At 37.3% G+C, this 14851-nt stretch overlaps 1 protein-coding gene across 4 annotated transcripts in view; it reads right to left on the bottom strand.

Annotated features, from left to right (window-relative positions):
* Positions 1 to 2242: 2242 nt before the first annotated feature.
* LRBA (LPS responsive beige-like anchor protein) overlaps positions 2243 to 14851 on the bottom strand; it is a gene marked incomplete at its 5' end in the record, with an annotated part of 401371 nt that continues 388762 nt past the window's right edge. For all 4 annotated transcript variants that reach the window (XM_080629345.1, XM_080629347.1, XM_080629346.1 and 1 more), the window contains 3 exons: positions 2243 to 3661; positions 6010 to 6161; positions 14024 to 14238. In XM_080629345.1, the coding sequence (XP_080485471.1) occupies positions 3571 to 3661; positions 6010 to 6161; positions 14024 to 14238 (458 nt within the window). In that variant the 3' untranslated portion in view covers positions 2243 to 3570. The remainder of the gene's footprint in view (positions 3662 to 6009; positions 6162 to 14023; positions 14239 to 14851) is intronic.

The raw sequence follows: 14851 nt of genomic DNA, 5'->3' as shown, positions 1-14851 counted from the left end.
ATTAAGGTAGATGGGGTTTTATGGTGACATTACTTTCATCAAGTATTGGCTCATACTTACAGCTAGTCATTAAGAATATTTACATAGATCAGTAAATCTTACTTTGGACTACTTTAGTAAGCAAAGATCTTTTGGTTTTAGATGCTCTATTATTTTATAGCTCTGTTGTTTGGAAGAGTCAAGATTTTGGTTTTACAGCTACCAGGGCTCACTTGAAAAAGAATCCCTAGCACACAAGATAAACAAGACAAAAAGTGAAATGCGAGAGCTATCTGCAAAGTCAACTATCTGTTACTGGATATATCTATTGCTGCATGCACTGAGTTCTAAACACACAACAAAATTCAGTTATGCTACAGCATTTTGCAGCTTGGAGCTCACAATACACCAACAACTTGGAACTGTATCATATAGTCAACTAATTAAAGACATGTATATGTGTGCTTTGGAAATCACTCTGTATTGCATGGGAAGAGATGAAAAGAGGTTTTCAAAATGTGGTACTTGCTATTTGCTATATCAACAAAATTTTAGACATGAGGTACTATTTTCTTCAGGTTCTTCTAATGTTTTTCTTCCCACTGTCACTTTGTTCACACATTCATTTAACTTTGCAGCAATACCACAACACAAACTTCAGAAAAAGCACCATTCTGATCACACCATCATCTCTTGCCGTATCTTACAGCATTCAGATCAGCAATTTTCACAAAATAGAAAAGATTTCAAGCTACTTGCGTTATCTCCTCCCAAACCAAACGTGCAGCAGTGCTGCTGACCAGCATTTCTCTCAGCAGCAGCAAGTGCTGCTTTGCAGAGCACCTGCCATAAACTACAGCTAATACCATATCCGTTTGAACTTACCAGAACAGAAGAGAGCCTGGACTGTCATGTAAAAACAGGCTGTTCACAAATGCTCCTTCTGAATTTTGACAGTAGAGGACTTGGCTCCCTCTTCTCTGGAATATTCAGCAGTTCACAGCTAGCTGAGGCCCAGCTGCAGGTTAATGCCAGGCACCTGTTGATTAAAGAGGTTTCAGGCAGTCCATTTGACACAGGTGCTGCCCTTAATAGAGTAACAAATACCTCAGCAGTTGGAATTTTAACTCTGTTTTGCCACATCATCACAAACAGCATGACTAGTTCAGCCAAAGCTGAGATTGCAAATGCAAGCCTTGGCCTCCCAGGGCAGTACCCCAGGTGTGTCTGTGGACCCGTGGATGGAGGGGTATGTCCTACTCACCAAAGCCACCAGCAAAGTAGGCCAGAGTGAGGGTGTCTGTACAGGCTTCTTCATGGAGCAGAAGGTGAACATGTCCTTTTCCACAGAAGGCCTGCAGCACTCATACTGTGTAAAACACCATGCTGCACTGCTGCTGCTCCTTCCCCAGGGAGTACTTGATACCATCTGACAGCTGCCCATCGGCATACACTGGCTGGATGCAACTCAGGATGGCACACACAGGTACAGTCTTATTTTCAGTTTGGGAAAGCATCTTATGATCAGTAGGGTCCTTTCTAAACCTAGCTATCTACCAAATCAACTCTCCATGAAGTATTTTGGCTCTAAGATCAGAAGCTATTACTTTGATCAATAATAAATGTTCCTAAGTCAGCAGGAGATAATAAATAGAAGACTATCAGGGCTTCCATTTGACAAAATACACCTTTGCTGTTTGTTTGGTGTATTTTTCCTTCCACCCAGCCTAAGAAACCCACCCCTGGCTTCAGATAAGTGCAAATTGCACTTCAAGAGCATACCAATTTCATCTCAAAATCATCTGACAAAGCTATGAAAGTTGTTGAACTTACATGGAAGTACAACTTTTGCATAACAAATGTAACTGCTTAATACAGTGGGCACTCACCACAGCCATGACAACTACAGCCTCACTTAACTTAATCAAATCATACTTCTGCTACATAAAACATCATAAAAAAATAACTCTACAATATCACCATAACCACATCAGCATAAAAATGTAGAAAGCACATAATACTTAGTCACCACTACATAAACATCAAGAGTACTCTGCGTGAGCCACAGCACTTATTTTCTCTATTGTGAATATACATTGAATCTCAAGAACCCAGTACTCCACTGAAGCTCTCAATTACAAATGTAATTTTATTTAATTTCATCACTCAAAATGAATTTTGTCATTCCAAATCTTTACTGAAAGAGATAGATAGATAGATAGTAGTTAAATGCTTGGAAAAAAACAGGAACTGCTCTAGTAGGCAGCTAGATAAATGTATGTATCAATACAGATATGGAATGTAAATTTCAACTCATATAGATCACAACATACTAAGAAGATTTTTATGCAATACAGACATACAAAACAATAACAGTTCTTTTCACAAATATTTTCACAGAGTTCTGCACAGCAATCTTGTAGAAAACTAGATTTGTGCAACACCAAAATAACTTACTGTTCCTTAATATAAATTATTTTTCATTTCCTAAAAGAAAGAGGTAATTTAATATGATTGGGCATGATCTGACTGGATTTGTTGATAGCAAAATACAAAAGATATTGTTACTATATGAAGAAAAGCAACATGGCATATGCTACAGTATTGCAGGGGCTAGTTCTGGGAAAAAAAATAAAGCCACCTGCAAGTCTAGTGCTTCTGCTGCTGTACAGAGGCTGTGCACCAGCAAACACCTGCCTTTTTAGTGCTTTCACAGTTAACCAGCAGAAGCGTGCTTTGGTGCTTGCACCTATTAAGCAATACTTGCCTCTATGGGTTTCTAATTTGAGTTTAAAGTCTTCAGAATAGCCTTTGTGATTTGGAGGAACAATCCACATTTTGGTGTGCTTTGAAGGATATGCCAGGTTGAAACTAGAAGGATTCACACTTGATGTAACACAAACGCCATTCCTGATTTCTCTCTCCTAAACTGCACAAAACATACAACAAACTAAAAAAGAACTAATTGTCTAGGCCTAGAAACATGCTTGAATAGTAACATTGATGGAAACGATTTGCAAGGTGTAGAATTACATTAACCATAATTTAAGTATTACCATCGATTCCCAGAAACTTCAGTGCTGATGTGGTACATTCATTTGGAAAAGTATGAGACAAAGTGTGATACAGGTAGCACAGTTTAAAATTCCCCAAATATCATAATTCATTTCCATTATGTTAAAATCATATATTCCTCAAGGTAAAAGATAAAGCTTCAGAAGGAAAATCTGTTTCTTCATAATATAGCTAGAATGTGAGTTTTAACCATTTTAGTTTAGGTTTCTTTTACATACAGGGATCAAAATAGACTTCTCGTTATGACTAAAAATATAGATTTTTAACTACAGAACCCAGCAGCCTTATTTCTGCTTCTTTGCTCTTTCCCCCAAAAAGTCAAGCAAGGTCTACAAAAATAGCAATTAACTTTAAAAAATAGGTTGCTTCTTCCAGCAAATTTAAGTTACATTCAGACGTAAGATAGCTATTTATAGGGAACATTGTTGTGGCAAGACACCAAGGGAGGTGCGCTGTGTCCAGTTTCCTTCTGACAACAGCTGCCCAAATCAGTGCTAATCTTGGTCTCTATGAAGATCAGTATCTGGTTTGATACTCGTGGTGCCAACGATTGAAATCATTGTAGAAAACCACTATGCTCCCGGATGCCATGCCAGTCATTATACACCTACGGAAAGCACAAGATTTAGTTAGTGAACCACCCCCTGTTGATAAATGCAAGTCAACACAGTGGAGAATTACATCAATACAGGCATGAGAACGCAACTTCCAATGATCAACTGCCACAGAAGACAGCTGGAGCTGGAAGTGCTCCACATACCAGAAAAATCAGGCTTTAAGGGTTCCCATCTTAGGCTTCCAAGGACTCCATCAAGCTGGATTTGAGTAATACTGCCATTTTGCACCACCCCTGACAGATTTATGGATCACAAAGCATACAAACCACCATACAACAGTTTGTTTGGTTAGCCTGAAGTTACAGTTGAGAATAGCTTCAGGCTAACCATAAAGGATTGGTTACCAGCATCACTGTCCTGAAAAGCCACTTCAGGGCTTTGGTTTCCTGGATTATTTCTTGGCTTGCTTCATTGGATTCTGGGGGGGAATCAGAGTCAGATGAAGCCCTGGTGCAGCCGCAAAGTGAAGGAAGGCTAGAAGTGTTTGTTTCAGTTTCACCTCCCCCATTTAAGCACATGATGTACATGGAAGGAATTGGATGTGGACAAAGGACTTCAGCTGGAAATGGTTTGAAAGCAATCTGAAGGCTTTGATTGTTTTGGAAGTTCCTGAAAGCGGTCACTGTGCTTTCCCATTGAGGCACTCTTTCTTTCTAAATTCCCTACCCTTGGCCTACTACTCGAGATCATTTAGATCTCTTTGAAAAGCCATGACTCTGACATAGAACACAATTGGAAGAGTTTCTATATCATCTCTTTTCTACATGCTCAAAGTTTTATGCACATCCAAAGTATGAGGACATATGAAACTCTGGCATTTTAGGAAAAAAAGTCTCAGAATTTAAAATAAAAGTATTCAGAATAAAAAGCAGTAATTTTTCTTCAAAACAAAGATTAAATATGAGATCAAAACACTGCATTTTGATAGTATCACACTATTTCAAGAGCACCATTTTGATTGGTTTTGTATTAGGTTAAAACATCTTTTTACACATGGTCATTCAAATATATACATTCATGCATACCAAATAAATTATTATGAGTAATTTCCTGTAATTACTGAGCAATTACTCATAAAATATTCTGAGAAATCTCTTCTGACTTTCTGTGTCTTTAAACCCAAAGTGAACAGGTTTGTAGCTTGAGCACATGGATAAATTTATAGATGTCCATATGAAATCTCAGTTTATTGACATGCAAAAATTATTACATTATGAAATTAATGTAACATTACATTAATTACATATTTTTATTATGTACATTAATTACAGTTTAAAGATTCTCTAAACGAAAAATTTTATACATTTCAGAGGTCTAAAATTCAGCAGCTGTAACTCCAGCTTTTAAAATATTTTTAACAACAGGGGCTTTTTAATTTAAAACTGTTTCTTGCAAATGCCTATAACCTCTAGTTATGCTTAACAAGAAGCTGAATCTGTGATTGAAGCCCATGGATTTTGCAGGCTTGGATTTTTTTAAGTTAAATTTATGTAAGTTTTAGAAATATAGTCAAGGTAAAAATATTAAAACATGGACTTCGGGAAGTGGAAGGTTAAGAGTCTCTGCTATATGCTTTACTGCACAATGCAGCCATTCCTAGGGGATTTAGGAGCCAAATCTATTTGAAATGCACACAGTATCTCCATTAAGCAAATACACCACAGCAAACAAAATTCTAGGCAACAAGCTAAAAGTGTACAAATGAAATGGTAAACATCCATCTTATAAACAAACAATACCTTTGTGATAAAAACACAGAAGGACTTTTATGTATAGCTGCACTGGGAAGTAAAAATAGGAACTGACTGCCTTCAGTAGAAGGAATCTTCAAGGATATTGACATGCTTTATGTCAATAAAATAACTTTTTATAGAAATGAAAATTAGTATTTGCTGTAGTAAAATATCAATGTGTGGAGGGAGTCTTACTGTGCAACTATTCTAACTGTTCTATTTTTAACAAAGTTCTGGAATTAGGAATATGATTTGTATCATAAGTGACAGAAAAATCATGAAAATCACATATGTAACCTTACACCTCCATGGGTACCAAACTGTACATTGGCACAGACCAAGAATTCAACCTATCATCTTGAAAGTCCACCAAACTAAGATTTCAAGAATCTCTCTTCATTACCCCAAGAGCTGAAATCCTGAAAAAGATTATCTGCGCTAAATATGACACATTAGAAAGAAAGTTAGGCAAGCACAGATTTCTCAACATAATCCCCAGGATCTGTGATCCTTGGAAAACCAAAATAAGAAGAAAAATAAAAATGCAATTTAACTGTAAGTATATATTGTCTGAAATTCTTGTGAAGGCCAGACATTGCTCTAACCTTTGGTCATACGACAGGGCCATGGATCGGATTCCAGCATCACATCCTGGGTAAACAAAAAGCTGTTTGAGGTCCCACATCTGCCACACCATGACAACTCCATTGTCTCCACCTGTAAGCAGATACTGTCCATCTCGACTCAGCTGAATTGCCTAAGAGGAACGCAGACGGATATTTGACAGGTAAGTATGTGTTGCCTTACTCCCTCTCTCTTTTACTTTCATACAAAGTTTCATATTGACAGCTGAATGTCTAGGGAGATTTGATAACAATACAAGCATTTGGGAAGCAACATTATTGTTATGTTATCCTATTCAGCAACAGAATTAACATTATTATGCACAAATCTCTTTAATACATTAGATGTCACTAGTTAAGTTTTACTTCACCTGTGATATATTCCATATTCCAAAGATCTAATATGAGGTCAGCTAAACAAATTTACTCTTCTAATTAGCTAGATTTATGAGATCCCACAGCACTGGCATTAAAATATATACCTGATGCTTCCCTAATTACCTTTAATACTAGCCTAGCAGAAGCTGCCCTCCTTTTCTCTCTGATAAAAGGCTGAATGCTGGAAAGAACAGAAATGTTACACAAATTACTAGAATTAATTTAGACCAGCATTTTTTGATTCCTGCTCTGGATTAATAAGATAATGATCCACCCCTCTTAACAGAGACTGTGTTTCCTTTAATCATCTATCCTGAAACCACCTGTTACAGATCCAATTGTTTATAACCTGCTTTTGCATGCGTCATGGAGACTGATGGCCGATCTGCATTTGAAATCTTTATTTGGGATCCAGATCAGGGATAAAGATGGCATATCATTGGTTTTCACAGTGAAGACTTCCTCAAACAGAAGTCTTCAATCTATTTTGATATTTCCTGGGTACTGTTGGAAAAATCATGACACATACAGAGTACCTGGAAGAACAGCAACTTTCCTCTGTTACCTGATGACTCTACCTGCTGATCCTATCATCTATTAAGATGGAAGCATGAGAAGTATTTCTTAAAAAGGGATTTTGCTAGTTTAAGCCAAAATGTGGTTTAAGAGAACTGAATTTGAAATTTTATTAAAATAAGTGATAACTGATACCCTATGGGGTCAGATAGACTATGATCCATCTAGCCCAGTGTTTTATCACCAACAGCGGCAGCAGGAGATGCTCTGAGGTTGGTCACACTACAGTCCCTTCCGCTTGTGCTCCTCAGCACCCATATTCACTGGATTAGGAATATCAGAAAGTATATTACTGTCCATTCCTTTAGTATCTATTTATGGAGATGCTGCCCAGGAATTTTCTTTATCTGCTTTTGAGCCTGCTGGTGCCCTCGGGGAAGGGGATAGGGGGCAGGGGGGAAGAGAAAAATAAAAGGGAGGAAAAAATGGCAGAAGTTTATTACTTCGTGATCCTACTAGTTTCAGTGAGTACTCCATAGGTCTCATACTATGGGGTTTCCTGAGTAACAGTTCTGCATTCATTTCATCCATTGCCTTCATCACTCTGTGGACGTTCAGCATTCCCCAGCTCAGAAAACACAATAAAACTAGTTCACTGCAGCAACCCCTGGAATACTCCATTATTGACTTTTCTCAAAGCACTACTAAGATCTTGCACTTCTTTTCAATATGGGTCTTTGCTATTACCACTATGGTAACCATGAAGATATCAGGCCCTGATTTTATAGCCTTATCTTCCAGCTATCTGGAGAAACTGAAGGGTTTGTAGAGTTTTAAAAAAAAGAAAAAAAAACCCAAAACCAAACCACAAAACCACAAAAACAAAACCCACCACAACAAAAAGCGCCAAACAATAAAAAAAACCCAAAAAGTTGAATTAATTCTCTCATGTGGAATGACATCAGCACAAGCTATCAGCAAGATCAAGACCCTTAAAACTACCACTTGGGCTACTAATAATAAGAATTCCTGTAAACCCAAACCTTTTCCTATGCTCTCCTTCTGTTTCCAGATACCTCTTCTCAGTTCTCTTTCTGACTTTTGCTCCTGAGCTTGAATTTTACTTTTTCCCTTCTCTGCTCTCTACTTTTATTTTTGCAAGCAATACTCAGCACAGGAGCAGCCTATCATCCTCTTCATTTGAGCACACGGAAGGGTGAGAAACAACTTTGCTAGTTGTTTGCTGGATGATTTGCTGTTATCCAAAGGAAAATGAGGACCTTTGCTACTATAAAGCATTATTGTCTAGTATTAAAACTCCTGATCTTATTTAATCCTTCCCTGCATTGCTTCTACTTCCAATTCCTAAGTTTTCCTTCACTTCTTTCTGCCTTTTCTGGCCTTCTTCCAGTCTCTGACAAGTTTCTACATTCCCATCTCTATTGTTCTGTTCTTGTTGCTCCTGCAAACATTTCCTTCGTTCTGTCCTTAGTTCTATCCTTGATTCTGCTCTTCTTTTTCCTCTGCTTCCCTTTCCCCATCCAGGATAACATCATCGCATTTCTTGCCATGGCATTTTGGTGTGCCTCATTTTAGGTGATGATTGGTTACAGGTGAAAACTCTGCATCCCTGGGCTATAGAATGTAGATGCTACATCTATTGAATGCATTTAATCTGAGATTTGTGAATTAGCTAAATTTGGGCAGCTTTTCAAAGAAATATACAACCTTCACACCAGGACTAATTTGTGATAAATTTCAGCTCCCTGACCCAAGGCAAGGAGCCACAAAACTTTTCAATAGAACAAAGTTAGAATAGAGGATATTTAGAGCAATGGCTTTTCTGTTCCAAACACACGTTCTACAAATAGATTGGTTCACTTGAACCAAAACATTGTCACTGGAAGGCAAGGAAATTGCCTCAAGATGATAGTCTACAAACAAAACTCCAGCTCAAAGATTTATGCTTAGGAAACTCTGCTGAAGTCTGCAAGTATTTTGGCCACTGCAATCTCTGCTTCTATAGCTTTTCAATATGCAAAACTTGTAACATACTGTGATTTTTAATTCCTAAGGAAAATAAGTTGTTTTTTTAAACACACAGCATTTATAGCACATGCACCATGAAAATGAGAAAAACTAAAACACAAGAATGTTACGTTCATGCAACACTGAAGTGTTTATACAGACTGCTGACAAGCCTAGAAACCAAAATATACAGTGTACGTAAGATACTGCTTTGTGAGCAGCAATAATTGAAGTCAGACATATTGTCCATCTTTATTTTTTGCATTGCTGTACTCTTTTACTATGATGCCAAATATATCTTTTAAGAATTATATGATGTGCAATACTTACATTAAAATAGACTTTCTATACTATAAATTTTGAATGTTTACTGCAACAATTCCCAAGTAATCAGAATGAATTACATTTCTAAAATTTTATTTCACACAATAACTTTAAAATGAATGCAATCTAAATACATACACTGTAAATGAAATATTATAACTCTGAAAAAAAAAAATATAAACCTATTCCAGCTGTGGTTTGAAACAGGATGACCACACATAGATGTAAATTTAAAGCAATTAAACAATAAAGCAAAATATGTGGAGTTTTTTTCCAATCACATCTAAGTATGAAAATCGAATACTAACCACAGTTAGATTCTGAGGTGAATCTTCCTTCTCCCTCCCCCCCAAAAAAATGTTCCAACCATAACTTGTTTCTGTGATTGTTCATGCAAGCCTAAAAAAATATTGGTAAGCACCACCCGAAGTACAGACCCCAAGAACTTGAAAACTCATACAGACATCCTCTTAGGAGAGGATAGTAACTCAGTAAGAAAGTGGTAGAAAGCAAACTAAGACTGTGCAAATTACCTAGAACTTGTATGCACTGAGTAGATGATCATGAGATCTAACATAGCACACACAATTATTCATTAGAAGCAGAATCAATACGGGGTGGTTTTCTTCTCTATAGCAATGGCAGTCTCCTAAGGGTATTTTCAAACTGCAATGAAGACCGTGACAAATAATTATTTGCTACACTTATGAAATTCAGCTGATGAAAATCCATTAACCTTATGGTCATGGTTCACTTGAATTTTATACTTGAGGCTTTTACTGAAGAAATGCTATATTAAAAGGCAAATTAAAGCCATTAATCTTTAACTCTTCCACTACCTGCAAAATGCAGGAGGTTTTGTGATCTTTTGATTAAATAAAGTATAGGCTTTGAACCCTTACTAATACCTCTGCAATTTTGCTAAATCATTGGCTTGTCATAAGGACAAGATGTTGATTTATTTCTTTTATTGTTTATTAATAAATTCCTCAGCCACTTGCCTATATATGATAAATGTATATGATTGAAGGAAAGAATGGAAGGAAAAAGTCACCCTGTCAACATTTCAGTTTCATGACATGCCCTTCAAGTTTTAACAAACAAAAGGATGCTTTTACTCCCAAGTACTCCAACTGGTATAGAAGACAACATGAATCAATTGTACTGTTTTGCTTTTCCCCAGTGTAGTTTATCTATGATTCTGCTAGGTTTGGAACTGAAACAACTCTGCAACTAATCTTTCTCACAACATGAGCTTCAGACTCTCAAATAATCCCCAAAGTGCACAATTTCAGCAATGTTTTAAAAGCTGCATTTCTGACTTGTATTTCCTTGGAAAGTCTCAAAACTTTGCACAAATCCCTTTTAACATCTCAGATTTTTGAAAGGCAGTGCTTTGTAAAAAGGCAGAGTTGACACAGTGACAGCCCTGGCTTACAGCAGCAGGAGTCTTGTGGGCACTTCCACATTTCAAAACAGACTCAGGAAAAGAAAATAAATTGGTTCCTCTGGGTGAAACAGCATACAGTCTTTGTTTAGGGTAAAATAACTTTACTTCTCAGAACAAGCAGACTATTTAGAGTTAAGTTATTCATTAAGATATCTAAACATTACATGGTAGATGTACTGTGATATGCCTAAGCTCCACTGAGCAATACAGTATTTAAAACAAAAACAGGTGGAAGGCATTGATTAGACTCTGAATTTCCCCAGAGCATCTGATATTTTTCTAGCAGTTTTCTAGCACAAGAATATAAGAAAGAAAATCAGAATGTTGTTCCAATCATCATTACTGAAAACTGCTGGTTTTGTTAATAACATTCTGAAGTACTGGTCCATTATGACATAAGAAAATAGAAACTAGAATGTTACATTACAGATTCAACACTTAGGACCTTTTCCTTCCCATTTCTATCCTCATCAAGCAGAAATCAACAAAAAGTGTTTGTCAGCACAGCCCATGGGTAGGTACTATTCATTTTAAATGCCCCTACTTTAATCATGCAGTTGCCACTTGCCTTCTAACATGATATAGTGCAGAAGCACTGGGAAAGACGCTGTAGGTTGTTTAAGCAGAAAGCCCAACCAGGACCACTGGGAGAGAAAGAAAACAAAACAAAATAAAATAAAACCCAAACCCCTGCACGTACGTAATTCTGGCCCACAGAGAGTGGAACTTCCATTGCCTCTAGCAACATTCCTAAAGCTGTGGGTACTGACTGAAACACTACAGAAATTGTTTTAGCCAGCAAGGGATTTCTAGATATTTTACAGATTTGCTGGCCTAACTGACAACATAATCACAACTGAAAGTGACAGATTATCAACATTATTAATGTAGAAAGAGAAAATACTATGATACGTGCTTGCTTTATGGAAAGAACTGGTATGAAGGGTAGGCTGAAAATCTCAAAAGCATTTGTACAAGAACAGCAAAAAGTGCAATTTCAGAGAATTGAAGAAAGATTAAAAATTGAAACAAGAATCTACATTAATTTGAAAAAAATGGCCTGGGACAGAAATATACACATTCCTACTTAATTTCCAATGCCTCAAATACACACTTGTGGCTGCCAGAGCATCCAAATATCAAATGTCCTCTCACCCATGCAGACAGCATTCACTATGGAAAAGAGATCTACAGAGAGAGTTATTTCTGCATATTCTACCACAAACTTATCTGACATTTTGAAAACATAAGGATGCTTGATTAACAGAGTATAGTACACAACAGTTTTCGAAGGTTATAAGAAGAATACACTGAACTACACTGGACAATTTAGTTGTAATGGAGCATTCACTGTTCCATGTAAGGTATAAAATGGAAGTCATGATGTCCTGGGTTCAGCAGTAGCAGTCAGTTTTTCTCCTTCTTAGCAGCTGTTGCAGCACTGTGTTTTTGACTTTTGGCCTGGGAACAAAGCTGATAACACTGATGTTTAGACTGACCAAGGACTTTGTGAGTCTCATGCTCTGCCAGGGAGGAGGAGGGGCCGGGAGGGAGCGGGGACAGGACACTTGACCCAAACTAGCCAAAGAGGTATTCCATACCACAGCACGTCATGCCGGGGGATGTAACTGGGAGCTACCTGGAAGGGCACGTTCTCTTTTCGGTCAGGCTCTTTTCCGGCGAGCGGTATCGTGTTCTCTTCCCTTGTTATTTCTCTTATCGTTGTTGTTGGTGGCAGCAGTAGTGATTTGTGTTATACCTTAGTTATTAAACTGTTCTTATCTCAACCCGTGGGAGCTGCATTCTTTTGATTCTCCTCCCTGTCCCTCCAGAAGTGGAGGGAAGAAAGGGGGGGGGGGGAAGTGGACTTCGTGGTTCTGATTTACGGCCTGGGCTTAAACCACGACACATGAAGATCAAAATTCTGTCAAATTTATTGACACATTCTTCCATCTTGAGAATTAATATGAATAGAGTCAAGAAAAGAACAGGTGCAAATTTAAAAATGCACATCAGAAAGTGCTTCAATAATTCCGTACAGCAAACATGAAAGTGAAGAGGCATTTTCTTCCTGAAACATCAAATCAAATAAAGGAGAAAACTCTTGAGAGTTCTCAACTCAAGAGAACATTGCAGCTGAGTTGCTGGGCTCTTCCATCAGATTATGAAAGTCATCTTGGAAGTATAGTACTGCTACATGCTTACAACAACAAAAGATAGTTAAAGAGTTTTTCTATAGGAAACACAATACTGTGAGGATGACTGAGCACTGGCAAAGGTTTTCAGAGAGGCTGTAGAAACTCCATCCTTGGAAACAGGATCTGGAAAGGCCCTAGAACACCCTGCTTGGGCAGGGAAGCAGGACCAGTTGATCTTCAGAGGTCCCTTCCAAACTCAACCATTCTGTGATTCTGTTTCTCTCAGACCATTACTACTGGCACAGAGACCATAACTCCAGATAGTTCAGGTAGCTTGAATGCTGACCAAACAGTGTGATCTTGCTCCATGTCTCTGCTGCATTCTCTAACTTTCTGGCATATTTGGTAATGCTTGTTCATTTTTTTTCCCTTCCCTTTCTTTCTCATTCAAGAAAAAATCTGGAATATTTTTAATCCAAGGAAAGTATTCCTTTTGACATTTCTGCTTCACTCCAGTATAGCTGGCAGGTTCTGCTCTGCTTCATAGGTACTATTTCATAGGAACTGTCAAAAGACCTGCATTTGTATTATAAATTAATTTCCATAAAACCACAAGCTTAAAATGCCTCCTGCATAGTTTTAGATTTGTTCCATGACTCTTGCAGCTAAAGATGTAGAACCTTGCTGCCTACTCAGCAAATGCCAAAGGGCTAAAGATTTGAAATATAGACATATGACAATAAACTTCCTGAAGCTCAGTACAACACATGCTATCTCAAGCTAAGATGAAGGAATGTAGACAGAGATGCCAAAAAAATGAAAGCCAACAACCAAAACAGCACATCCAAAAACCTCCTGCCTTCACACCAAAAAGTAAAGAACTAGCCCAGCTTCTCCCGGCCAACAACTAGTAATAGTTGTATTCTTGAGTTCAAGGAAATGCCTACAGGGTATTTTTTAGTATATGAACAGAGTTATTTTAGAATTAAAACCCACACTACTAGGAGAACATAGTCATTTTTTCAGAATACTGTTATTATAGTCTAGTACCATATATTTCTATAGCCTGGCTACAGAAAGAGTCTCCACACAAGTCCAACATTGGTAACTTTTCCTGATACTGGAACTGACGCACCTTAGCACACCATTTGAGTACACTCACCCTTATCTTGTCATCTGTTTCCATAGTGGCTTGAAGTCTCCCATTCACACTAAATACACAGAAGAGGCCATTTTCATAATATATGACACAGTGACCTTCTCTTGAAGCTTGAATAAGTTTTGGTCTCAGGCAGTTTTTAGGACCTTCTAATGTTTCAGGACCTTCTAATGTCCTCAGCAGATCTCCATTCATAGAATGTATGAGACATGGTCCTTCTAATGAGACAGAATAAAATCTCTAGTTATTGATTTACATGCTTATTTAAAGACATCATATATCATATATCAAATAATAAGTAATGACTTCCACTCACACTGTTATAATACATTATAATGATTTTTACCATATTTAAGTGGATAGCCTATGACTTTAAGGGTGCCAGAGAGTAAGATTAACATCTTATCCCATAAAAGCCTTGCATTAAGGTATTTTAGAGCACCTATCAAAACTAGTTAGAGACCTAACAGATTTTCTTTTGTGGATTTTCTTTTAAAGTTGGTCGTTGTTAATTTTAAGAGCACAAAAATAAATGTACCGAATCCTAAAATTAGATACTTAAAATACAAAGACACCCAAAGGTAAGTTCAATGAATTTACACACATAGGTACTCTAAAAGCATATATTCTCATATTAAGATTTCAACCCATACATGATCCACTAAGTATCTGCTTCTTAATATATTTGGACAAATACCTGATTTGCATGTAAGCCACAAGTGTTCACAGGGATAAAACCAAAACACACAGACGTGCAGATGGTGAGTAAACCCAGCTTTGTAAAACTGTCTCAAAGTAGGTACTTTGGAAACACTAAACCAGAAAGATACT

This window comes from Psittacula echo, assembly GCF_963264785.1.
Source record: "Psittacula echo genome assembly, chromosome: 1".
Classification (NCBI taxonomy): domain Eukaryota; kingdom Metazoa; phylum Chordata; class Aves; order Psittaciformes; family Psittacidae; genus Psittacula; species Psittacula echo.
The sequence above is the reverse complement of the archived record's forward strand: the minus strand, read 5'-3'. Positions and strand labels throughout refer to the sequence as shown.